The sequence below is a fragment of the Vitis riparia genome, chromosome 19 (assembly GCF_004353265.1).
Source record: "Vitis riparia cultivar Riparia Gloire de Montpellier isolate 1030 chromosome 19, EGFV_Vit.rip_1.0, whole genome shotgun sequence".
NCBI classification, from domain to species: Eukaryota; Viridiplantae; Streptophyta; class Magnoliopsida; order Vitales; family Vitaceae; genus Vitis; species Vitis riparia.
Genome location: NC_048449.1, coordinates 22285213 through 22312814, shown reverse-complemented (window position 1 = coordinate 22312814; position 27602 = coordinate 22285213). Strand labels below are relative to the sequence as shown.

The 27602-nt window shown below is 37.2% G+C and overlaps 1 protein-coding gene across 3 annotated transcripts; it reads right to left on the bottom strand.

Moving 5' to 3' along the window:
- Positions 1 to 27078, bottom strand: LOC117909287 (phenylalanine--tRNA ligase, chloroplastic/mitochondrial-like). Of its 3 annotated transcripts, none has more exons than XM_034823250.1 (10): positions 26699 to 27078; positions 25349 to 25539; positions 20885 to 21109; positions 20674 to 20791; positions 20160 to 20236; positions 2550 to 2729; positions 2316 to 2360; positions 1929 to 2033; positions 291 to 401; positions 1 to 191 (listed from the first exon to the last, which is right to left on the bottom strand). In XM_034823250.1, exons 1-10 carry the CDS (start codon positions 26892 to 26894, stop codon positions 141 to 143), a joined length of 1299 nt encoding a protein of 432 aa, XP_034679141.1. In that variant the 5' UTR covers positions 26895 to 27078; the 3' UTR covers positions 1 to 140. The 3 variants fall into 3 exon arrangements, with proteins under 3 accessions (XP_034679141.1, XP_034679142.1, XP_034679143.1); XM_034823251.1 differs by having other exon boundaries at positions 20885 to 21091; positions 26699 to 27077; XM_034823252.1 differs by lacking the exon at positions 2550 to 2729.
- Between the last annotated feature and the right edge of the window lie 524 nt (positions 27079 to 27602).

Sequence of the window (27602 nt, the reverse complement as noted above, 5' to 3'; positions counted from 1 at the left end):
TTTCCCAACTGTAACTAATTCAAACTCTTGTTGATAATTGTAAAATGTACAAGGTAGGAACAAAAAGAATAATAATAGAAAATGTCTATAAGGAGACTTACAAGAGAGATAGTAAAATTAGGTTGTCAGCATCAGAAATCTCATCTAAGAACAACCTTCAACTTGCTCTGCACTTGCTCCCTAACATTCCACTGCACCCAGAATCATAGCCAAATTTCAGGTTATTAGTCATTACCCGTAATCAAGACGAAATACTAATCACTTGTACAAATCCCCTAAACATGAAATACCTGCAACTCGTTTATCTCATCTGTAAGTGAACGCTCCATGGACCGGTATGCTATCTGATAACATTGACTGGTCATTCCTTTCTTGTTGGTGAAATTGTCGATCAATTGCACCTGGAAGTCAAAAATGAATCTCAGTTTAGAAAACTTCAGAATGGAGCTTCACTTTCAGGCACTAGGAAAATAGGGACTTATTATGGCCACTGTTTCACTATATATCAGATTGTTAACAATCATCTTGGAATATATGACAAATTTTGAACGAAAAATTGACTATGATCCTATTATTTAGAGAATAGTAATTTCTCAATTTTAACCTCTTTATAAACCTTCAATATTGGAAACACTTTAAAAGAATATCAACTTCCAAAGCCTCTCTTTATCACAATTATATGTTTGGCATCAATGAATCAGAGTGGAGGTCTTCGTAAGTCCACCATCTGGAGCCCTCCCACTCATATTAGCATATCCAATTCCTGATGGCGCTTAAAGCTATGAAGGAAGAACATGTTATTTCCTATACGGACACAGCAGCTCTGCAACCTATGAAAAATGATGCAGGGGACCCACACCAGTTACCCACCCTCACAAAGGAGAAAAGATACTGGATGCTCCCAGAGACTATTCAGGTTGTCAATGACCAGATTTTCTAAGCTTGGCTTTGTGCAAACTGGATCTATTACTGCAACTGATGGTAGATAGAAAAGAAGAGAAGAGAAAGGATCTCTTTTATGAGCAGCTTCAGAGGATGGAATTGGTCCATAACTGCCTCAGTAGCTTCATGACAACAATATTATTTTCATGGAAAGTCCAAGAACTGAAAAGTGAAATAAAACTAGGGGTGTGTAAAAAACCGATTAAATGGACAAAAATGATAGAACTGAGCCACACTGGCCTGAACCAATCAATTTTTAAAGATTTTTCAACAATTTTGGTTTTCTAAAAAAAGCTGAACTATGCCATTTAGAAAACAAATAATAAACCAAACCAAATCAAAAGTTATATACATACACCTATAATATACAATAACCATTGGTTACGTTATTAATTTGGTGCACTTCTTTCACACTCGATAGAATCCCAAACCAAACTTAGTATGATAAGCATAGACTATAACAACAGTTATTCATGTGGCTGTGTTAAAATAATATGATTTGAAATGAGTTACAATGATGTAATTTGAGCAAACTCTAAAGCAACTTGTTGTAATAAACTATTATAAGCTTTTTGACCAACAATGTCCTATTATGAGCTTTTTGGTTTCGACCCAAATTGATTAAAAAAAAAAAATCATTTTATTTGTTGACCGAAATATAGTAAATTAACTTATATCAATTATTGTTATTAAACTGAACTGAACCAATCAGTTCCCTCTTTAAGTTCAATTAGTCTGGTTCCTAATACATAAAACCGATTAGGCTGGCTTGGGTTCCTAATACATAAAACCAATTAGACTAGTTTGGTTTTATTTTAAAGTTCGAAACTAAACAAACCAAACCCTGAACACCCCTAATTAAAACACAAATTGGTTCGGTGCTTTCAGTGTAACTATACAAATGGTTAGGAAAATTCTACCAAGTGAACCATGAAGAGATCTATAGCTAATGAACAATTTACAAGAAGAAACATAAAAAGGCATACCTCCTGGACAAGATCTCCAGCAACTCCTCTTACAACCTCACATAAATTGTTTTCTGTGAACGACTCATTAATCCAAAAACTCATGTCCTTGTAACAAGGAGGATACTGCAAAAAGACAATAGTCAGTTTCTAGCAGCCAATAGAGAAGGTTACAAGGGGCTCTAACAGGTATAAATATTTAGTTATTATGTTGTGTGTAATTAATCTTTTCGATTTCAGAATGTAAAAGACATATTTGCATAAAGGACTTTTTCTGGTTATACTTAGAAATGCCGGCCCCCAAAATGTCTTGGATCCTTTTGCATGAAAATTATGCAACAGTTTCAATTAACACAACATCAGAAGAAGATACTACTATTATCAAACTGAGAAAAATATAAGCAATACCTTTGAAAATGGCTTGAACTTGACCCCAAGCTGGTCCTTTGAGAACTGCATACAAAGCATTTAAATTAAACATTCAGGAACCTAAATCAGACATTAAGAATGTCAACAAGGTCAATTTTCAGCATGCTTTATTTTCCTAAGGATATCAATTTTGGAAATGATTACTTAACCACAAAGACATAGAAAAGGAGAATAAAATAAAATACAGTATCATTTACTGAATTGGGGAATTACTTGAGAGGTCAACCGCTCATCAGTTGACCAGAAAAACCGAATATCAGGTATCCCAAACAGAACCATTGCTAGCCGTTCCAATCCAAGCCCAAAAGCCCAAGCAACATTACCTGTTTTACCACTTTTCTGTAATATTTCTTGCTCTGTCACCCCACAACCTAAAACTTCTAACCATTTCTCCTGATAAATTATCAATGGATGTTGCTTAGTGAGATCACAGTGTTCTGCCAAAAAACTATAGGCAATGATTGTCAAATAATAAGTTAATGCAAAACTATTCAAATTAAAATAATTCATTTGGAGATGTCAATGTAATGGCATAATGGTTTCACAATTCAATGGCAATAAAAGGATAATGGTTTACTACTTCAAGTAGATAATCATACAATAAAATTTCATTGAGGCATTACAGAAATGCTAGTCCAGGGATTTGAAACTTTCTTCTCTGATACATCCCAACTCATGTTCTGAAGTTAAAAATTTCTATCATAAGGTTCACATATTGTGAATTTAGAGTGGAAAACAAGAGTCAAATATGATTATGTAACTAAAAATAAAAGAGAAATCAGGAAAAATAAATAAATTCCTAAAGTTGAATCTAAAACCAATCTTGACTAATGATGGCCTCTAACAACCCCTAGTCAAGTGACTTGTTACAACCCCTTTCCAAGTGGCCCAGTTTTGGCTCATGGCCCTGGGAAGTGCTTTTTAGCAGCCCTTGGAGGTTCTACTTAGTACTTACTCTTTAGTCTTTTCCATAGATTTCCTGAACAGTTAGTCCTAAAATAGGAAGTTAATACTGGTAAATTTATGAAAATTCCAAGAAAGGATATACACAGGACCCTAATTGTAGGTTCTTCTGCTGAAGAAACATAATCAAGGCACCTATTCTGAGAATGCATCTTTTACAACCTACAAGATAAAACATTTACTTCTTGGAAAAGTAGCCTGACTTTTCAAGGGATCACTTCAATAAAAATCTCAAGAAAATTGTATTATAAACTGGCCTCCTGATCACTGAACCAGCTGCATACTGAACACTAAGACCAATTAAAAAGGTATTATCCCTTCTAAAAACTCTCTTTAACTCGCCCAATCCTGTTCACACAAACACACAAGTTGCATTCAATGTAGCTATGTCACTATGAATTCATTCATTTTCCTAGAGTTTCTCATTCGGTCAACCAACACATTTGGATAGCAGGTTCAGTGTAACCATGCAAGCAGAACAGGAGCACCAATGCTCATGGTTAACACAATAATGTAGTAATTGGATCCCTGAGGTTAGCTTGTAAAAAGAACTTTTACTGCCAGATTTGGGGACATGGCTCTTCTCTGATGCTATAATCGTGTTTGTTAGGGATGAAGACAAGTGGCAATCACCTGTGAAAGGTTAACAAATGCATAGAGATTAGACTCTTAAGGCCCAAATTATGATTTGGCATACTTTGGATGATAATAGGCCCAGTTGGGATTTTATATGCTTCAATGTGGATTTCAGTCTAAGTTTTGTTTATGAGTCTAGTCAAAGGATCACAAGTGTTCTTATTTCCAAAATCATTAATGCTTTACATTTTCAAGAGTCTTTCAATTTTTTTTATCAGTTCACATTGTTGATTTTCCAACTTCATTAGTATTGCCATTAGCTCCAAAAGAGTCTAAGGTCTAGAGTTATAGTGTATAAAGTTGGTTCATTTATCTCATACAAAACCTTCCAACTTTCAATGTAATCAATCAGGTGCAGCCTCCAGTTTGAACGATCACAGGTTGCCTCCACGAGAACCAATTAGATGACACCTTATTATGAACCAATCGTACTGTGACAGTTCAACTTGTTTGTGTGATCAACTTGTTTGTGTGATGCAAACTGAACTTAAGTGTGAAGCCTAAGATTTGGAAGTGATTCCTAGAGTCCCAACATGTTTTCTATTACCTTTCTGTTCGGCATCAATTTTGGCATCAGAGCAAGCTGAGATCATGATTACAAGACCTAGGAGGAGTTTCAAAATAGATTTATCTAATAATCAACATGATGAGATACTATTTTGGTGATGGAACAGCTTGATAGCCTTCATATTCAACTAAGCAACATTGAGACACAAATATCTCAGCCCACTAATGATTTAGCACGTTTTGTGCAAGGAGAATTATCTCAAATTAATAACAACAAAAACTTGGAGGAACATCGGACATGCACCACAATATCCTATATCTGAATGGGCTAGAGGACTACCTGAAACAAGGTGTAAACCTTGTGAAACTGCTGAAGATATCACAAGGAAAGTAAAAGGAGAAGTTCCTAACTTGAAGGAAGGGCGATGCTACTCAATTTGTTGATTGGCTAGCTACAATTGAGGACTGTTTTGATTGGTATGTATGAATGATGAACAGAGAGGGCGGTTTACTAAAATGAAACTAGTAGGCTTAGCAAAAGATTAGTGGATAGATGTTGAAAGAGATACTAGGAAGATGGGAAGATGAGGCTACCACCTGTCAGCACATGGCAGGAGATGAAGGATAAGCTATGTGAAAAATACATGCAGGACCAATTATTGTAATAAGTTATGTAATCACCTCATTACTATGAATCAGAACATGTCTGTTGCAGAGACCAAAGTACATGCAAAGATTACATGAGCTAAAGACTTGGAGTCAAATAGTATAAGACCCAAGGGCAAACTCTTGCATGATTCAAAGCTGGATTGAGACCTAAAATGAGAAGAGAGTTGATGCATCATCCATTATACAGCCTAGAAAATGCTTTTCAATTTGCATTAGATATGGAGGCGTACTTGGGATGTGAGTTTCATCCATAGAATCAGTGCAGAGAAGGTTCACTGATGTAGGTTGCAGTGCAAGAATAGGCCAATCCGAGCCATTTATCCAACCTACAGGGTCTAAGTTATATTCTTCTAATGCCGCTAATCCTAAGGGTAAGGTTAATAGGTGTTTTAAGTGTCAACAACCTGGCCAAATAACCTAAATTGTCCAAAGAACAATTTGTACATCGGAATGGAGCATGAAGAACAACAAGAACAACAAAAAGATGAAGAAACCGAAATTCATTTGATTATAGAGCCTATGATCCTGATGACTATAGATGTTGCTCGAAAAGACCTACCATAGATGTTGCTCAAAAACTTTCCTCTCTGTGCAACATCCAGCATGCTTATAGATTTTATGGCAAGGCCTCAATTGCCTAATCTTCCAGCCTATCATATGAATCCAAGTGAGCATGAAGCACTAAAAGGACAATTGGAGTAGCTGCTGCCCAAGGGAACTATTCATGAAAGTTTAAGCCCTCGTGCTGTCCCTGCCTTGCTAACACCAAAAAAAGATAGTAGTTGGCAATCACACTACAAACAAGATAGCCATCAAGTATCAGTTTCCTATCCCTTGATTCAATCACATGTTAGATATGACATGATGGCTGGCTCTTGCATATTTTCAAAGATGGATTTAAAGAGTGGATATCATCAAATAAGCAGCACACTGGAAAATGAATGGAAGACGGACTTTAAAACAAAAGATGGCCTCTATGAGTGGCTAGTCATGCCTTTTGGCCTTTCAAATGCCCCTAGCACATTCATGTGCTTCATAAATCAAGTACTTCAGCCATTTATTGAAAAGTTCCTGGTTGTTTACTTTGATGACATCTTAATTACAGCAAGACCAAAGGAGATCACATCTCTCATCTATCGCAAGTTATGACAGTTGTTCGCCAAGAAAAGCTCTACATAAATTTGAAGAAATGCTCTTTCATGATCTCAGCAGTAGTATTCTTAGGCTTCTTGTTTTGGCAAAAGGATTGGAAGTATGAATGAAGTAAAAGCCATCCTAATTCCCAACACATCACAATAAGTACAAAGTTACCATGGGCTAGAAATGTTCCATGGACATTTCATCATAAGTTTCAGCAATGTTACAGCCCCTATAACTTATTCTATGAAGAAAAATCAGTTGAATTGGACCAAGGCAAAAACGTTAATTGAAGCACTGGTTTTGCAGCTTCCAATTTTCCGGGAGGTGTTAGAAGCGGCATGCAATGCATCAAATATAAGAGTTAGAGGTGTCCCTACTGCATTTCTCAGCAAAAATCTTAATGAAGCAAAGCAGAAATATTGTATCTATGACAAAGAATTCTTTGCAGTGGCTCTTAGCAAATTGGCATACACTCTTTCTTCTATTGCCGTACAAGTTGTTGGATTTGACTCGTTTAAGAGACCTTATCCTTCTTGCGAAGATTTTAGCACTATATGTGTTGCTTTAGTGCCTAGAAATTCGGGAGAGTATGGTGATCTTTTACATGATTGATATTGCTTCAAAGGGACTCGGCTTTGCTCACCCAAAACATCATTTCATGAGCAAGTAATATTGGAACTTCATGCTGGAGAAACAACTGGTCATTTTGGAAGAGATAAAACCATTAAAATGGTGGAAAATCATTTTTATTGACCAAGTCTGAAAAAGATGTGGCTAAGAATGTCTCCAGACATATTGTTTGCAGTGTATCAGTGATATTATGCTAAAATAGTAATGAGAGATGGTTGGAATTGTGTCTTTGAATGTTCTTGACTGCAGCTGGGTTGGGTCTGAGTTTCAACACTCTATAGTGTTTTGAATCTTGTTTGGATAAGATGATTTGTAATCAGTCGGTTGTAGTGGAGAGAAAGGTTTTTCAGGTGAAGTCTGAAGATTGCAATGGAGGAAAGTGGATTTCAATAACAGAGAGAAGCCGAGGTTTTGTGGTTTCTTTAGGTTTTGGAGAGGAGGAGACGGGTTGGTTAGTGGAGCAGTTAGAGAAAGCTGTGGATTTGGAGGCTTCTAGGGGTTTCGTTCGAAAAATGAGGGGCAAGACTAGGACTCATCTGATGGAGATATGCTTTAATAGCAGAGGGAGATATATGAAAATCACAGAATATGTTGCAAAGAGAAAACCTTTGGTCTTAGTTGTTCCAAGAGGTGTTAATGGCTGTGGGTGGGAAAATCTGAGGAAGGTGATTGTTTCAGTCCAAGAGTTCTCTGTTCAAGCTGAAAGAGATTCGAAGGAGAAGCAAAAAAAGCCTCAAGAGTGCAAAGGAATGTATAGAGGTGAGAGGTCCTATGCTGATGTGGTTGCAGAGAAAGGAATGAGGATTGGTGCAGAGATGCCAGTTGGAAAATGGGCAAGAGCTGTGGTTTGTGAAAGTAAAAGGAAAATACGAGACTGGTATGAGGTTGGAAAAATTATAGCGAGAAGAGTGGGGATAAAAGGAATGGTGTCTGTAACACCCATTTCTGCTTACAAAGGGTGTTTTTTTGTGGAATCTGTAAGGAAAGCTCAGTGGATTCAAGATCAAGGGAGCTTCACTGCGAGAGGAGAGGTTATTGCTCTGAGGAGATGGTCGCCAAAAGAGAATACAGTCGTTAATGGAAAATTTAAACGGGGGTGGTTGGAACTAAGAGGTCTCCCTTTCCACATGTGGGATGAGGTGCAGTTGAGACACATTTTGCAGCAGTGGGGGAGGGTAACAAGGTGGCGAGGAAATCTTTAAAGCTTGTTGATTTGACGAAGGTAACATTGTGGGTGGAGATGCTTCCATATGTAGTGCTTCCAGCGCTATTAGAGGTAGAAGATGGAGAGTGGACACACATGGTTGCAGTTACAGTCACCGGAGAAGATGACGGAGAAGACTCTATCAGGCTGAGTCGAATCGCAGCAAGGACGAGCTGAGGTCAGCTGGGGGTTGCATCTTTCAGAAGCCACAGAACGCTGAGGGGCTACGAGCTATTGACAGGACCTTTGAGAGCCATAGCTGGTTGCCTCGTCATCGTTCCCATTTTCGTTCTTCAGATTCAAAATCGGCTAAAGGGGAGAAAGGAAAGGGAAGGTGGAGGCTGGGCCCAATGGCGGGAAGCAATATCGGGCCAACTCCAGACGCCCTTGAAGCCCGTTGTGAATGGGCCCAATTTGAGGCGCAAGATTTTGGGCCCCTAGCGGGTCCAGCCCATAAAGGATCCTCTAATGGCGGCCCAGGTGCATCTTCGTCTTCAAAGCTCCTAAGACCAGGGCTCACTGCAAAGAATAAAATGTCGGAAGCTCTTCTTCACGTGTCGGCAAAGCCGAAAGGATCTTCAGTCTCCGTAAGGCGCAGAGCAAGAAGTGGGCCGCCGAGTTTTGAGGAGGCGTCTTCTACCCCGAAGCGAAACTTAGAAGGAGGTGGCTCACTGGAGACAAATCGAGACGCTTCTCGGGGCAAATCTCACTCCAGAAAGAGGATCTCTCCACTGGTTTTGAAACACCCAAAGATTCTACCGGCGAGGCAGAGGGAGAAGAGGGGATTTTGCAATGCGATTTGTTCAATGAGGTGCGTACCCCTTTCTCAGCTGTTTCTGAGCGAGATCTTCCTCTGTCTGGGGCTTTTGAGCCAAATCTTATTCCCGAAACCTCTGTCTCTTTGGTTCATCCTTCTCGCTGTCAGTCTTTCTCTTCGATTCCGTTGGAGTCAAGCTACGCCGTTCAGCGTGGTTCCGTTTCTATCTCTCCTGTGGTGTATAATAACCATCGTGGTGGTGCGTCCTGTTCGGAAGGTGTGGTGGTGCCCCTAGAAACCTCTAACCGTAAATTTAAAGACCAGCCTCTCCTTAGGGAAACTCTTAGCAACCCTGAGGTGCGTGGTGTCTCAGGTGAGGCCTCGTTCCCAGTGCTAGAACCTTCCACTCTCCATTTGGAAGGTTTTCAGGTTGAGGGGCTTACGCCTCGGAAGATGATCAAGGTTCAGTCGGTTCTGGAGAGTTTGAGGGTTAGAATTGTCAGGGATAATGGAAAAGGTATGGAAGGAGAGAACAAGAGTGCTTTCTCTGAGGACAAGGTTTATTCCAGAAGAAAGAAGAAAAAGGACTTTGGAACTGGAGGAGAGGATTAGTTCTGGGTGTAGATTGTGTTGGGTTGTTTTTGTTTTCATGAAGATCTTAAGTTGGAATACAAGAGGTTTAGGATCTAGGAAGAAAAGGAGGACTGTGAGAAGGTTTTTAAGTACTCAAAACCCAGATGTGGTGATGCTTCAGGAAACAAAGGTGAAATTTGGGATAGGAGGTTTGTGAGCAGTGTTTGGAAAGGTAAAAGTCTGGATTGGGTTGCTCTTCCTGCTTGCGGGGCGTCGGGGGGGATTGTGATATTGTGGGATTCAATTAAGTTCAAGTGTTCAGAGAAGGTGTTAGGATCTTTCTCTGTTACTGTAAAATTGAACTCTGATGAGGAAGGGTTTTTTTGGTTAACCTCAGTGTATGGCCCGAATAAGGCTGTGTGGAGGAAGGACTTTTGGATGGAGCTTCAAGACCTGCATGGTCTGACTTTCCCAAGGTGGTGCGTAGGAGGGGATTTTAATGTGATCAAGAGGTTATCTGAGAAGATGGGTGATTCTAGGTTAACAGCCAACATGAGGTGTTTTGACGAGTTTATAAGGGAAAGTGGTTTGTTGGATCCCCCTCTTAGGAATGCGGCTTTTACATGGTCAAACATGCAAGTCGATCCTATTTGCAAGAGGTTAGATAGGTTTTTGTTCTCTTCTGAGTGGGATTCTTTTTTCTCTCAAAGTATTCAAGAGGCCCTTCCTAGATGGACCTCTGACCATAGCCCAATTTGTTTGGAAACTAATCCTTTAAAATGGGGGCCGACTCCTTTTAGGTTTGAGAATATGTGGTTGCTCCATCCTGAGTTTAAAGAGAAGTTTAGAGATTGGTGGCAAGAGTGTACGGTTGAAGGTTGGGAAGGTTACAAGTTTATGAGGAAATTAAAGTTTATTAAATCAAAGTTGAAAGAGTGGAATGTAGTGGTCTTTGGAGATTTAAGAGAGAGGAAAAAGCTCATTCTTACGGACCTAGGCAGAATTGATCGAATTGAACAAGAAGGAAATTTAAATCTTGATCTGGTTTCGGAAAGGACCTTAAGAAGGAAGGAGTTAGAGGATTTGTTATTGAAGGAAGAGGTACAATGGAGACAAAAATCTAGGGTTAAGTGGATTAAAGAAGGGGATTGCAACTCTAAGTTTTTTCACAGAGTGGCCACTGGAAGAAGAAGCAGGAAGTTCATAAAGTCTCTGATTTCTGAGAGGGGGGAGACTTTAAATAACATTGAGATTATTTCTGAGGAGATTGTAAATTTCTTTGGGAATCTCTACTCCAAACCCGAAGGTGAATCTTGGAAGATTGAAGGGATTGATTGGGCCCCTATTTCTGAAGAGAGTGCAATTTGGTTGGATAGACCGTTTTCTGAAGAGGAGGTTCGAATGGCAGTTTTCCAATTGAATAAGGAAAAGGCCCCTGGCCCTGATGGCTTTACTATAGCAGTTTATCAAGAGTGTTGGGATGTGATAAAAGAGGATCTTATGAGGGTGTTTTTTGAGTTCCACACTAAGGGGGTAATAAATCAAAGTACAAATGCGACATTCATTGCTATGGTGCCAAAGAGAAGCCAAACTTTTAAAATCTCAGATTATAGACCTATTAGTTTGGTTACAAGTTTATATAAGATAATTGTAAGGTCTTATCAGGGCGTTTACGCAAAGTTCTTCATGAAACAATCTTTGGCTCTCAAGGAGCCTTTGTGGAAGGGAGACAAATTTTGGATGCTGTATTGATAGCCAATGAAGTGGTGGATGAGAAAAGAAGGTCAGGGGAGGAAGGGGTTGTCTTCAAAATTGATTTTGAGAAGGCCTATGATCATGTGGATTGGGGCTTTTTAGATCATGTGCTTCAAAGGAAGGGGTTCAGCCGAAATGGAGATTTTGGATGAGGGGCTGTTTATCTTCTTCTAGTTTTGCTATCCTAGTTAATGGGAATGCAAAGGGTTGGGTTAAGGCCTCTAGAGGTTTGAGACAGGGAGATCCTCTTTCTCCTTTCCTTTTTACTCTAGTAGCAGATGTTCTAAGTAGGTTGATGATTAGAGCTGAGGAAACTGGGTTAACTGAGGGTTCTTAGTGGGGAGGGATAGGACTAGAGTGTCCTTGTTACAGTTTGCTGATGATACCATATTTTTCTCTAAAGCCTCTTTGGACCTTCTTCAAAACCTTAAGATTATCCTTTTGGTTTTTGGGCAAGTATCTGGTTTAAAAATCAACTTAGAGAAAAGCTCCATTTCAGGTATTAACACTAGGCAGGAGGTGTTGTCTAGTTTGGCTTTGGTTTTGGAGTGCAGAGTATCAGAGTGGCCTTTGTCTTATTTAGGCCTCCCTTTGGGAGGGAACCCAAAGACAATAGGCTTTTGGGATCCAGTGATTGAGAGAATTTCGAGGAGGCTGGATGGGTGGAAAAAGGCCTATTTGTCTTTGGGAGGGAGGATTACTTTAATTCAGTCTTGTTGTCTCACATCCCTAGCTACTTCCTCTCCCTTTTTAAAATCCCTGTATCTATAGCTTCAAAGATTGAGAAGATGCAAAGGGATTTTCTTTGGTCTGGTGCCGGGGAAGGGAAGAAAGATCACCTAATCAGATGGGAGGTTGTTAGTAGACCAAAGGAGATGGGAGGTTTGGGCTTTGGGAAGACTTCTATGAGAAATATTGCCCTCTTAGGGAAATGGCTTTGGAGGTTCCCTAGAGAAAGGAGCGGTCTTTGGCATAAGGTTATTGCGAGTATATATGGGACACATCCTAATGGATGGGACGCCAGCATGGTGGTTAGATGGTCTCACAGATGTCCTTGGAAGGCTATTGCTCAAGTTTTCCAGGAGTTCTCCCCTTTTGTCCGCCTAGTGGTGGGCAATGGGGAGAGAATTCGGTTTTGGGAAGATCTTTGGTGGGGAAACCAAACTTTGTGTTCTCAATTTGTTGATCTCTACAGAGTTATTTCTGTGAAAAACCTCACTATTTCAAATGTTCTTGGCAATTCCTTACCATTGTCTTGGAATTTTAACTTTCGCCGCAATCTAACGGATTCAGAAATTGATCTCCTTCAGGATTAATGTCCTCCCTAAATTCTGTGTTTCTTTCCCCTTCTTCATCAGACTCAAGAGCGTGGTCTTTGTATTCGTCAGGCTCGTTTTCAGTGAAATCTTTTTTCTATGCCTTGTCAAGAGTTTCAAGTTCTTTAATGTTCCTTTCGGCCAAGTTTTTATGGAGCTCAAAAGTCCCTTCAAAGGTTAAGGCTCTCGCTTGGTTAGTAGCTCATGGGAAGGTAAACACTAATGACAAGTTGCAATTGAGAAGACCCTACAAAGCCCTTTGTCCTCAATGGTGCATTCTTTGCAAAGGAAATGGAGAGTCGGTTGATCACCTTTTCCTTCATTGTCCAGTTACCATTGGACTTTGGCACAGGTTGTTCAATCTAGTAGGTATGATTTGGGTCCCTCCAAGGAGCCTTGAAGACATGTTGGTTATTTCTTTTAAAGGCTTGGGGAAATCTTTAAGAGGCAAGACACTTTGGCAAATTGCTTGCCTTACTTTGATTTGGATGGTGTGGCAAGAAAGAAACAACAGGATCTTTGAGGATAAAGGGAGAACGGAAGAGACGGTTTGGGATTTGATCCGGTTTTATTCTTCTCTTTGGGCTTCTTGTACTGAAGCTTTTAGAGGAGTTCCTCTAAGCATTCTACAACTCAACTGGATTGGAGTTTGCGTTTCAAGAGTTTGAAGATTGTTGGGGTTTCTTTTGTTTTTAGAGTTCTATTGTTGGGTGTTTTCTTTGGTATTTGTGTAGGAAGGACCTCTCATCCTTCCCTTGGTTTTTTTTATTTCTTTTGTCTCTTTTTCTCTCATGTATTTGTTCTTTTATTAATATAATCTTCTTTGTTTCTGATCAAAAAAAAAAAAAAGAATGTCTCCAGACATCGAACCTGCAAATTATCAAAGAGGAAAAGGAAGAATACAGATCCATACATGCCACTTCTGTGCCACATGAGCCATGGCTAGACCTATGCATGGATTTTGTCCCTGGTTTGCCGAAAACTATCAGAGACATGATTGCATACATGTAGTGGTAAATCATTACTCCAAGATGGTACAATTTATCCCATGCTTAAGGACTAAAGATGTTGCCTAATTGTTAAACTCTTCTTCAAGGAATACCTATCAAAAAAAAAAAAAAAAAACCCTCTTCTTCAAGGAAATTGTTCGCCTTCATGATTTTCCTAAACTGGATGGTAGGTCCATGAGTTACTTCTGGTGAACTTTATGGAAAATACTGAATGCCAAACTAAAGTTTTCTTTTGCTTTTCACCCTCAAACAGATGGCCAAATAGAAGTTGTTAATTGAAGCTTGGATCATTTACTTCACTGCCTAGCTGGAGATCAGATCAATGGCCGAATTTGCAAATAATAGCTCCCTGAACAGGTCTATTGGTCACAGTCCATTTGAGATTGTGACTGAATCACTTCCTAGAAAGCCTATGGATTTGGTTCCTTTACCAATGGATGCATGACCTAGCATTGAAGCTGATGCTTTTAGTGAGCATATAGATGACATACTGTAGACCCCCTTTGGTGGTGAGGACCCGGGGGGGTTTGTTTTCTTTGAATTTTCACTATCTTGTTGGAGGGGTAGGGGCCCCCAGCTGAGTTTGGATGTCGTCTGCATGAGACGTGCAGATGGAGAGGGGCAGAGACGCCATGTTGCTGATGAAGGAGGCCATGCTGCTGACTGCTGAAACAGGGAAGCAGGTGATGGCTTGCCCGAGAAGGTAGGAACCGGCTGGAGAGAAAGGGAAGAGGCAGAGAGGGGTATTTGGGGAGGAGGTAACAGTGAGGTCTTGAGGGTAGTGCTAGGAGAAGGAGAGAACAGAGAAAGAGAGTTGGCTACAGGTGAGCCTAAGGTGAGTTCCTTGTTTACTTTGCTTTTTCTTCTTTATACTCCTCATCTCCTTCCGATTTGTTTGCTTCGTATTCGTTTGTTGATTTAGGTATGGATGACGAGGGTTATACCTTGAACTCCATTGATTTCTAGATCATGTTCTTACTTCGTTGTTGTTGGTTTTATTGCCATTCTTGTGGTTTAAGTTTGGGGCTCGTATGACTCCGCTTTGCATGCACTGTACTAACCCGATTTCAGGAATCCCTCCTGTTTTGAGCCTCCTGAAATGAGGCCCTATACAATCGTTTGAGCCTCCTAAACTTATGTTCTTGCTTTCATCCCTATGTCCTCACTGTGATGGGTGGATTATTTGATCTAGGGTTAGAATAAAACGAACCGAGCGGAGTCATACCTGTGGTTTCGGGCTTATCTTGTTGATAGTTTGTGGCTCAAAAGTCCAGAGAAGAGCTAGATGTAAGCAAAGAGGGACCTTCGGAGCATTAGTTACATTGCCGTGATTGCAAAAGTGGAGAATATTGGCTCATTACAGAAGTTGAAGGAGATCATGGATTTGTGCCTTGGCATTATCAGAAAGCATGCTGACCATGTCCACTTTAAGGCTTGGAGACAAGGTCGTACTGGTTACCCATTAGTAGATGCAGGAATGTGAGAGTTTTGGGCGACTGGGTGGATTCATAATAGAATAAAAGTGATCATAACTTTCCACCCTCAACCCCATCACCATGCTCGTCCATCATGGATGTCCCCATCTACCATATCCACCACTTTCAACTTCATCCCATTATCTCCATGCACGTATCCATGTTGATACCCATTTTTCCATGACACCCAACAAGCCCATCCTCCAAGTCCCACGCACAAGGACACCCTCACATCCTCTCACCCACATATCCATCACCAAGACCCGACCTCCATTTCTTCTTCATACCCATCTTACTAACCTTCACACTCATCTTTCTCTCTCTACACCACGTGCCATCTCAAACTCGTTTTCTTCACTCCTCCAACCCACTTCCTTCCTCAATCCTCACACATGCATAGCATCATCACTCTTCACACTCCCCGAACCTGCACCAGCCACCATGGCAGCAGCGTCTTCTGGGCGCCGCCACAGCTCCCCTCCTCATCACGCCACCAGCCGCCATCACCCGCTCTGGCTATGCAGACGTCTGCACCAGCCACCATGGCAGCGGCGTCTTCTGGACGCCACCACGGCTCCCCTCTTCATCGCGCCGCCAGTGGTGGAAGGCTCCCTTCAAGGTTGACGTGCGGGTGGAGAGACAAACGGAGAAGAGAATAGCTACTTGAGGTTTGCCCATGTTGGCTTCAGGCTTGGGTTTGAATTTGGAGCCCAGGCCTAAGCCTATGTTGAAGTTTGAGATTTGTCCATGATGATGGATATGGGCCTGATTAGAACTCAAGCCCATTTGCATTAATGAAAGGCCTCATTCCCCCCTATGCTAACCACCCTCATTAGCCCATGTCCATTTTAAGATAGCCCATTTGGCCACTCCAATTCTAAATAATTTTTTTAAAAAAAAAAAAAGAAAAAAACCTCTAAATATCCATAATTAATTAATTTATTCATTCCCTTTTATTTGTTATCCCATTTTATTTTACCAATTTAGTTAACTCAACTTAAAGGCAATTAAAAAAAGACAAAGTATTAAGGTTGAACATTCTTTTCAAAATCTAAAATAACCCATATCTTATCTTCCCTCCTTTAGTTATGTCTAATCACCATATATGAAAATTTTCGTATAAATTAACTTATGTTGGTCTCGATAAATTTGTTGCATTCTAAACTTTACGTACTATCTTCAAAACAAAGGTCCTTAAGTAATTTTTCAAAACCCTATGTCATAATTTAATCTTTCAATCCCAAAAATAGTATAATTCATCTAAATCTTATTTTTCATCAATTAGAATTAGCATCCCATATTTATTTACTTATTTAAAGTCCAATCCATCGAAAAAAAAAAAAACCAATGTCATAATTTATCTTTCAATCCTAAAAGTCCCACTATTCGTTTAAATGTTATTTTCTTTAATTAGAATTAGTATCCCATATTTATTTACTTATTTAAAATCCAATCCTTCAAAAATCCGATGTCATAACTTAATTTTCAACCCTAAAAATTCTACTATTCCTTTTTTATTCGTTTCAAGTGTTATTTTCGTTAATTAGTATCATTATCCTATATTAGTTTATTTATTAAAAATCCAATCCATAAAAAAAAAAACCCAATGTCATAATTTATCTTTCAATCCTAAAAGTTCCACTATTCGTTTAAATGTTATTTTCTTTAATTAAAACTAGCATCTCATATTTGTTTACTTATTCAAAATCCAATCCTTCAGAAATCCGATGTCCTAACTTAATTTTAAAACCCTAAAAATTCCGCTATTCTTTTTATTTCGTTTTAATGTTATTTTCGTTAATTAGTATTATCATCCTATATTAGTTTATTTATTTAAAATCCAATCCTTTAAAAAATCCAATGTCGTAATTTAATTTTTAATCCTAAAAATTCCACTATTTGTCTAAATGTTATTTTCTTTAATTAGAATTAGTATCCCATATTTATTTACTTATTTAAAGTCCAATCCTTCGAAAATCCAATGCCCTAACTTAATTTTTCAATCCTAAAAATTCTATTATTCGTCTAAATGTTATTTTCGTCAATTAGAAACTCTATACTTGTTTATCTCTAAAAAAAAGAAATCTCAATCATTGAACTTAATTTTCAACCCTAAAAATTCCACTATTCTTTTTTTTTATTCGTTTAAACGTTATTTTCATTAAGTAGAATTATCATCCTATATTTATTTATTTATTCAAAGTTCAATTCTTTATAAATCTGACTTCCTAATTTGATTTTTAATCTCACAAATCTCACTATTCATCTTCATCCGTCCAAATATCGTTTTGATTAATTAGTAACGTTATTCTATATATATTTATTTGTTCCTTTTAAAAATCGCAATATTTCAAATTTAATTTTTAATCTCACAAATCTCACTATTCACTTTCATCCGTTCCAATATCGTTTCGATTAATTAGTAGCATCATTCCATACTTACCCACTTATTTTTCTTAAAAATCTCAATCATTAAAGTCTAGTTCTTCAAAATTCCGATTTCTAAATTTAGCTATCTGAAATTCCAATTGTCCTATCTCCGAACTTAATTTTCAGTTTCCCATGCCCCAATTCCCGTATTTATCCCGCTACTTATTATTATCATTATCACTATCATTTTATTCATTATTTCTATAAATTCTACCTTCGAATGATTTCTAAGATTTCCAATTTTTACACGTCAACTATCATAATTTCTACTTCTCAAATAACTTACGATTCTGATCCCTTTCAAAATTTAACTACCATAATCCCAATTTTCGTAACTTAATTTTTCTTAAATATCCTGAACTTTCAAATAATTCTTCAAAATCCTAATTTTCTTTCAAATTTAATTTTTAAAATTCTCATTCTCACATTTAATTCCTAAGAATCCAATTTTCAAATAATCTCTAAGATTCCGATTCTCAAATGAATTTCAAAAATCCAGTTTTCCTTCGAACAATTTTAATCCCTGTTTAATGATGCATGTGATATGTTTCGTGCTCTATATGGTGCACTAACCCTCTCTATTGATAGCGCATGGTGGCTCGTTGCCCAGGTATGTACCCATTTTCCCTCTAATCGTTGTCTATGCATGTCTCAATTCTTATGTGTGCATGATCATTCAGGATATTCATTGATTTACTCATCAATTGTCACGTCAACTTCATTTTATTAGTAGAGACCCGACTTTAGGGACTTAGAGGGGTGCTATGGTCTTTACCGTACCTTCCCAATAAGTAACCTGACCCCCGAGCCCGATCCAGTTTTTCGTAGATTACCTTTTCCAAAATAAGGAGTCGCGCTTAGGGTTTTCTTTCTTATTTTGTTTACCCTTTTAAAAATAAAACAAAAATAAGTGGCGACTCCAAGTCATTTTCTTAATCAATAAAAATCATTTTTTTTTTCAAATCAAAATCGAGCTCGCCATTCGAGTGGGAAACGCATGAGCCGAAATGCGGGATCCACTCATACATTATCATGTTCAATGAAACTTGTTTTCATCAATGAAATTATAAGTCATATGATTACATGTTTTTCCCGCTTGCCTATCAAATAAATAAATAAGTCATACGATGATGTGAAAAGAAAATTTGCTGAACTTATTGAAGGTGATATGGTTATTGTGTGAATAAGGCCTGAACAATATCCTAGAGGTGCCTATAAGAACTCCACTCAAAGAATGTTGGTCCCTATAAAATTCTCAGGAAAACAAGTCCCAACGCTTATGTACTTGACTTGCCAGAAAATATGGGCATTAATAAGATCTCTAATATTGAAGACCACACCCTTTTTCCTAATCCTAAAGCTGCTACATCAATTAATGGTCCAAATGGTCATCTTCTACCAGCCCCTTGATTGAAAGAGAAGATTGAAAAGTTGTTGGTCACTAAATTGTTTCAACCAGAAGAGGAGGTTATCAAAAGCATCTTGTGGAATGGAGAGAAAGGCCACTTTGAGATTGTATGCGGATCACAAGCAATGAATTTCAGCAGTTGAATTGTGATCGTTATGAGAACTTTCATGCCTTTAACTTGTCAAGGTTGAGTTTTCCGAAGGGCGTGGGGGGTATTGGAATGTTCTTATTTCCAAAGTCATTAATGCTTTATATTTGCAAGTGCCTTTTAATTTTTATTTATCAGTTCAAGTTTCTGATTTCTCAGCTTTATTATTACTGTGATTGGTTCCAAAGAGTGTTAGGGGTCTTAAGAGTCTTAGGGGTCTTAGGGTTGTAGTTTACAAAGCTGATCACTCTATCTTCTAAAAGGATCAATGAATGAAAACACAAAACCTTCCAGCTTTCAATGTTTTCTTTTTTGTGTGATGCAAACTAAACCTATATGTGAAGCCTAAGGTTTTTGGAAGTAATTCCTAGACTCCCATCATTTTTTCTGGTACTTTTCTGTTCTGCATCAATTAGGGCATGAAGCACAATGCATCAAATATGTAAGAGCAACTAAAGAGTACGCATCATTCACTACAAACAAAGGGGAAAGGAAAACATTCAATCCAAAAAAGTGTTGCCAGCATTCCATCTGCTGGCAAATAGTCATTGGCATGTTGCCATTTGACATGGACATGAGTTCAGGAAAAAGATACTCCTCAAAGCAAGAATTTTTTAATTACTGTGTGGAACATCAGTGTTTGTGTATGCCCACTAGCATGTGTGTATATATGTTTATGAATTTCTCCTTCAATAGTGATGCTAAAAAATGCTGCCATAAAATAAAATGCAAAAATGTCTTGAAGTCATAAATGCCTTCATAATAGGTCCTGTAAATCCAAAATAAAAGGACATAATGCCTCTTCTTTTTCACATTTGGCGACAACAAAGAGCCCCACACCCCCTCCCCACATCAGAGGGGTAAGAAGAACAAAGAAACTAAACGAAAAAAAAGGGAGACAACTAATTTTGTTTCTACTTTTATATTATTTTATCATCAACATTACTGTTATTATAAGCATTGGAATATTATCAGTCTATGAATCTTAGTGTCTTCAATAACAGATGAAAGCCACACATGCCAGCAATGGAATAAACTGAAGTTGACATTTTTGAAATGATTTTTACCCTTTCTTGCAAAAGGTGAAAACAAAAAAATGAAATGGAGCCTGTTTCTACTAAAATTAGTTCAAAAACAAAGTTTTAAAGAAATTCAAAGTATATAGTGCTAAAATGTAACCACCAGCCAGATCAAAAGCATACCTGACAATATATCTCAAGTTCAAATAATGGGTTGGTGAAAGGGAAATATGTATCAATCCAGTGCATTTCCACATTACCTGCAAATTTCAACAGATTTAGCCCACGCAGATTCTATACAGTATATGGTAAACCCCAAGAAGAAAACTACCTTTCTGATAGATTTCAGAAATTTCAAGAATAATAGCACTCTTAAATGTTTCTTTAGGTAATTTGTCAATGATTCTTAACAAGTACCTTGAGAATCACAAATAATTCCCTATATTATTATGGACTATCTTGATTTGACTTCTAAATGACCAACCTGTACTGCTTTTGCATAACATGAATTGCTTTCCCCACTTAAATTTAGTATTTTATTATTTCATTATTTTCCTCCCCTTTTACTTGATGTATTTCCCAGATTTTGAATTATTAGACCTGGTAAATAATTCCTTAACCCATATTTCTCACTGCAGCATCAACTGATAGTATTAAGTTTGTATCTGATTAAGACAATCTCCTGATCTAAGTTTACCAAACAAGTGCTGCGCCAAACCGTCAAGACATTTCTTTAAATCCTCAGCCGCATAAGACGTGCCATCCATTCCAGATGTCTCCCAATCACCTGGAAAGAAGACACGAACACCTTCCATCTGCATGATCAGGAAGCAAAATTATTGAACTGAAGAAAACATAAGAAACTTGTTAATAGAAAACAATCATTGATAAAATCAGAGATAAGAAACCTGATGAAAAACAGGGTAGTGAGTTGAATCAATGAAATCTCTACAATAAACATCTCCAGTCACAAGGAAATGAGTGTGTCCCCTCCTCAACAGCTCTGCTTGATGAGCACTAGTGTGGCACCTCAAGACAGTTTGAGAGTCAATGTAGTATGTATCATTGTAACTCCTACTGACATGATCAGGAGGAACCAAGACATCATCAAAATTCTGCAAGAAGTAGACTTTCTGGCATAAGAATTCATAGAAATATGGATAAGAATTTTGGAAGCAGACATTGACCAAAACTCCCATGCCTTATAAATAGGATCTATCTTGAGGATTTAGTAGGCTGTTTCGTTGAAACTTAAATACCCAATCTTAATAAGGGGGAAACGGTGATGGCCAAGAGAATCGATTAAAAATAGAAGCACAACCATGAAGAACGTTAACAAACAAGCTTTAAATCCAATAACTATTAGTTATTAGTTTGAATATGCTTGTGTGAAGAGAAAGAGGAAACCAGTGACCATTTAATCTTGTTTTGCAGAAAGGCTACGATGCTTTGGAGTTTGATTTTCTCCCTTTTTGGTGTGCAGTGGGTTTTGCATTCTTCGATTAAAAGGAATTTGCTTGGTTGGCATGGTGCCTTTGTGGGTAAGAGAAGGGAGAAGTCTTGGAGGGTTGCCCCTTTATGCTTAATGTAGAATTTATGGAAGTAAAGAAACGAAAGAGCATTAAATGATATCGAACAGTCCGACCAAGCTTTAAAACATTCCTTTTTGTATACTCTTGTAAATTGGGCTAGGGTGTTTATAGAGGATCATACTTTGTCTATGATTGATTTTATAGAGTGGTCATATGTCAAGTTAGGGGAAAGGCTTTTTGTCTTCTTTGCCTAGTTTCTTGGGCGATCTGTTTGTATACTTCATGTGTGCTGTTTTCGCCACTTTTAGACTCTTCTAATACAAGCTCTTATTTACCTATAAAAAAAAAAAATTAGTTTGAGTGTTAGCATGGTAATAACCATTGAAGCCATAAATTTTAACCCATTGAAAGTCAACATAAGCAAGCAAATGGCTGAGTTGACTCACCTGGTATTATATGCATTAACAGCAAGAGTTAATGCAGGACATTCTATTCCGGATAAGCCTGAAGACTCGTGACACAAACTTTCAATTTTGAATGTTTATTTTGAAAAATAGATAAAATGATTAAAATTAGTTAATAATTTTGGAGATATAGATACAGAAATGCATAACCGAACTCCAAATTTCAAACCAAAATGCAGCTCATTATCCAGTCATGCCATCACAAAACACCTCAAAGCTTCATGGCTTATGGAAAGACTCTTTGATGCACACATCACAACCTAGATTCGGATTAGACCTCAAGACACTACTACAAAATCTCTAGTCAGATTTGTGATCTCAAGTCAAGCTAAAGTTGATGCTAATTTGTTTTCTTCCTGCTTTGCCAAAGAATTGAGCTCCAAAGAGGTATGGAGCAAAAAGTTTTGGAATAAAGAACCCTAAAAAAAAAAAGAACAAAATTGTTAAGGAGACGTTATTGGGGTGGAATGGGTCTTTTGTGGGAAAAAAGAGGAAGGGTGTTTGGAGAGCAAGTCCTTTGTGTCTTTTTTGGATGGTTTGGAAGGCAAGGAACAAAATTGCCTTTGAGGAAGAAGAGCTGTCTATTCAAAGGCTTAAGTATTCGTTTGTATATTTTCTTTGGTCGGAGATGAAATTGTCTATAAAAGATGGTCCCTCGACCTTAGTTGATTTTGTTGGTTGGGTGAGAACCCGTTAAGGGTGTGTGTTGGGCTGCTCCTCTGTCCTTGGCTTTTAGCTAGGGAGTGGGGGGTGTGTTCTTTCTTGTATTTATTTTTCCACTACATTAGTGGTTTTTATACAATACTTTTACTTATCAAAAAAAAAAAAAAAAGAACCATAAAATAGTGAACCTCTCCAAGAAGTTTTGGAAATCCATAAACTTCATTGGTTCATTAGGTAATATGATGCAACATATCTCATTGGACCCAGGCCTTTAAATTGTAAAAAGTTTATGAATCATATGTTGCTCAGCCCTCTTTCCAATAATATGCAATCAGTGAACCACTCATATATTTTTGGCCTTTGGCTAATGTAATTATATTTTCTCATCAAGTAATATGTGTGATTCTTTCTCCCCTATTAAGTAAGTTCCCCTGTTCAACAATTCCCAACCAGTAAGCTTCACAGTGTGTAAGTCATAGTGTCATACAAATAAATTAATTACCTTTCTTTCTCCTCCTAATACCTAGCTTCACATTTCATTCAGTAGTAATTCCAATTTATTAAAACTAGCAAATTTATTTTATCAAACACTTTACACTTTACACTTTAACTATCCCCACAAACTAAAATCCATCAAAATAGGCATGTTCCAATGAGCCTGCCTTTTGACACCATAGCGCAAGCTAAGTACTGTTACATGTAGTTGTGCTTAGAAGAAGTTATCTTGAATAGTAGTAGATCCTTCCAGTAGTTCATTGACAGTTTGGGAGGTAGGGGCACTTTCTTGCTGCTTTTCTTCATTGTTGTTTCTTTCAATTTTGATGCCCAGAGTAACTTGTCGACTACAAGTGCACTTGGATTATATCCTCCTTTGTGTCCTTTTATAAATAGTATCTACTCATGACTGGTCAAAAGCAATAGCTGATAACATACATTTGCACCATATAAAGTCCAAGTTCCTAAAGTTTCAGTCAAAATAGGGAAAATTAAAGAGTTTTTCTTACTCATAAAATTAGGGAAATTACAGTTATGACATGTGAACACATGTGAAAACTAAGTCCCATAAATGAAATTACATGCATAAATTATAATGATGGGACTGTGAAATTCAGTCACTATTCCCATAACATAAAACAATGGTTAAAATGTAGAGCAGTTGTAGCTGAGATCCATTAAGTTTACTTGATTCAAGCACATGATTACAAAGTTGTGAGTTTATAAGCTACCACTACTGCATAAAAGTTTGAGTGAAATATGCACTTGCTCTGTAATAATTTTCAGTTCCATTAAGCATTTGCAATGGACTTCTAATATTTTATCAATCATCTATTTTATGACATTGTTATATTTCATGATAAGACATGCAGATCATGCTTTATAATTATGCTTGTAAGTACAAGACAAACATGGGGTTTATAACAATGACAATTTCTCATGCCTAAGAAGAAAATTTCACATTTTGGGTTCTTTATAAATCTAATGGCAGTTAAAAATAATTTGATAAATGCTATTTGGATTACTGAATATTATTTGAAGTGAAAAGTGATCAATTAGTAGAAATTGCACTAGTCATGAGCCTGAAGATTATATTGAAGAACACAAAAGGGGGCACAACCCAAGTACGCTCAGAGAATACAAGCTGCAACTGAACACCTATAAGAGAGAAGAGCAGCAAATACTAAAATAGATAGCAAACAGCCCCATGCTTTAGATCCCACCTAAGCTCTCCATGAAATCCAAGAATTTTGTACTCCTATTCAAACTATTTCCAAAAGCTATTATTTTTTAAAATTTTTCCAATTACAAACTTATATTATTCTAATTAACTATTATCATTATGACAATTGCGTTTAACAAAAATTCATAAATATTATTTTTCTCCTGCAATACTATTAGAGAATTTTTACAATCTCCATCAATGCTAATTACCAAAATAATGATAATAGTAGGTGTTGTAAATATATTTTTTGCTTGCCTACAATAAAGAAAAAAATTAAATAAATCAATTTAAAAGGATTAAAATAACCTGTAAGTGATTGAGAATGCTATGAATTATATTTTCCTAAAAGACAACATGTCCCTTTGAATCCTAGGTTGTCTAATGTCCCTCTCAAAACATAAATTAACTTTCAGTTTTTTATTAAAACAAAACAACTTTCCTGAATTTTTTCTCACTTGTGTCATGATAGAGAAATATACACCTATATAATACATATCTGCAAGACTATCCTTGAATTTTTTGTACAAAAGCTAGGTCAAACAAACCTTTTCCTTAATAGACCACTATAAGTACCATGCCTTTATTTTACCAAAGGAATTTCAAATTTGGAGTATGTCCAGAATACTGCATTTAAGAGTTGAATAAACACTGGAGAGAACTGATAAACCTGGTAAACCGAATGCCTGTTCTGGACTTTTTTTATATGTAAGTTTGGATGGAAGTTTGGATACTAGGTTCCCTACTTAGAACATCGTCAATGGAATAATTGGCAACATATGCAAATACCACTTTCATGGATTCTTAAATGTTAAAAGACCTAGGATAGGACAAAAACCAACAGGAAATGGGCAGCAAAATAAATAAAAACCGCAACAAAATGTCAGGCACCAGTCATAGCAAGATAATACAAGTTCCAAATAGTGCAATGTATAGCTCAAAATAGTGAAAAAAAAACATGCATACAATTTTTATTTTATATCTTAATGGTCAAACCTCTTTTGTGGAGACTATTGGGCAAAGGTCATCCAACTTATCAAATTTGTTAGAGTAATTGGCATTGAAATAATCATATATTGCATTCTTCAGAATTCCAATTGGGTGTTGATCCCTCCTGTGAAGCTGCATTCCAAGTTTCAAAAAAATTGCATCCGGGACATTGTTTGTAGGATCATCCTTCACCACATCTACAAACCCCACAACCAAATATATCAAGCCAACCAAAAGAACTTGAAAAAGGTTCAGTACATGAATTCTAATTCTACCAAATATTCAGAATAGAATAACCCAAAAAATTTTAAAAATACAAAGACTCCAAGTTGCATTTCACGCTCTGACGAAGTATAATCAGAGATATAGCTTAGTGAATATAGTTTATTTTTTAAGGCTCTGCATCCCAAGTTTATCAAGGCAATCAGCAAAATCCAAAAACTCGAGTACATCAATTCCAATCACATAGACTCCCAGGTCTTCAAATTGAAAAAATAAAAAAAAAATTAAAAAAAATTGAAATTGACCCTAAGTTTTAGAAACAAAATCCACCATTCAACTACATTAAACCAATCCAAAGCAATAAAAAACAACCCATTAGATGAATTTTGACATCAACCAATATGCAAATAAGCATAAAAAAATATAAATATAAAGGAAATCAGAGTTGTAATCGCATTCTTACTTTCAAAAAATTTGCATATCTTCCCTACAAAACCCACATTCACATATATCAAACCAATTGAAAAAATGCCATAAACCCAGTACAGAATCCTCATTTCACCAAATACCCAAAACAAATACACCATTAAAAAAATAAAAAATAAAAAGGGAGAAAATTTAACCTTTATCAGAGGGCGAAATTGCAAGCCTAGTTCTATAAATGCACCAAACACCTCCAACAGCACAACAAATACAACAGAAACGTAACCCGCTAAGCTTGTAAAACGCAAAATAAGTTCTTGAATTCCAATTTCACAAAAAAAAAAAAAAAAAAAAAGAGAGAGAGAGAGAGAGAGAGAGAAAGAAGTGAAAGTTGGAACATGCATTCTTAATTTCACATAAATGACGTCTCTAACTGTGTAAGTCTCAAAAGAGAGAAGGAAGTCTGATAACAACAATTGCAAATTGAATGACACAAGTTGGGCATAAGACTACCCACAAAAACGCAAATTGGATGCTTGAATTCGAACCTAGCAGGAAAAAAAAAACGCACAATAGAAAAGAAATCAGATTGTGAAATTGCAAACAAACGACACGACTTGAGTGCAAATGTCTGCAAAAACGCAAATTGGGCACACGAAATTCAAGCTAAAGATCCTTTTTAAACACAATTTTGGGATGTGGGTATGTTACCATCTCTGCCAATCTTGACTCCACCAAGCTCCAGAAGCGAGTCCACCGGTTGCCTCCACTTGTGAGTCTGAATCTTGTGAGCAGAAGAAGAGGAGAAAGGAATGGGAAAGGAGAAGCCAATGATGGCATTTCTGTGGAGTAAAATGGAGGGTTTGGAGAAGAGAGTGACTTGGGCAAGTGAAATGGCCACAGCCATGAAGTGGTGGTGGCGACTGGCGAGCAGTGGCCTCTCTGAAGTAAGTAAGCATCTCTGCTTCTTCTATTTTCTCCCCCAAACCTCTACTGAGATGTGTCCAAAATATAACCCGTAATTTTGCTTATTAGGCCACATTAGGGCAATTTGAAATAAGGTTATTTCATTCAAAGAAATAAATCATCTCTCATCTGTAAATCTATTTGACTCTACTTAATAACTGTTCCCTGAGATAAATGGATGGTTTCATGAAGAATTTTTGGTAAACTGATTTCTCCTTGGCCCTAAAGTTACAAAGGGAGCATTGATACTCTGGTCTATCACCCTCTTATAGCGAAACTCCATGAACACTCAAATTAAATACCTCTGTTTAGAGGTTGGGCTAAACATAAGTCAATTATTTATTAATCCCTATTAAATTATTCAGATTAGCTATGAACCCACCAATTTGTCCAAGTTGTATGTTAACCATCCAATTTGTTCAAGTTATGACCCTAGTTAGAAAGCTTAGAGGTTGAGTTGAACTTAAATTAATTATTTATTTATCACTATTAGATTATTTAGATATGCTATGAACCCAACAATTTGTCCAAATTATGACCTTAGTTAGAAAGCTTAGAGGGAATAAAATAAATGAAAAATTGAAAATTTAAAAAATAGATTTAAAATTAATAAATTATTATTTTTTATGTGTTTATTTAAATATATTGT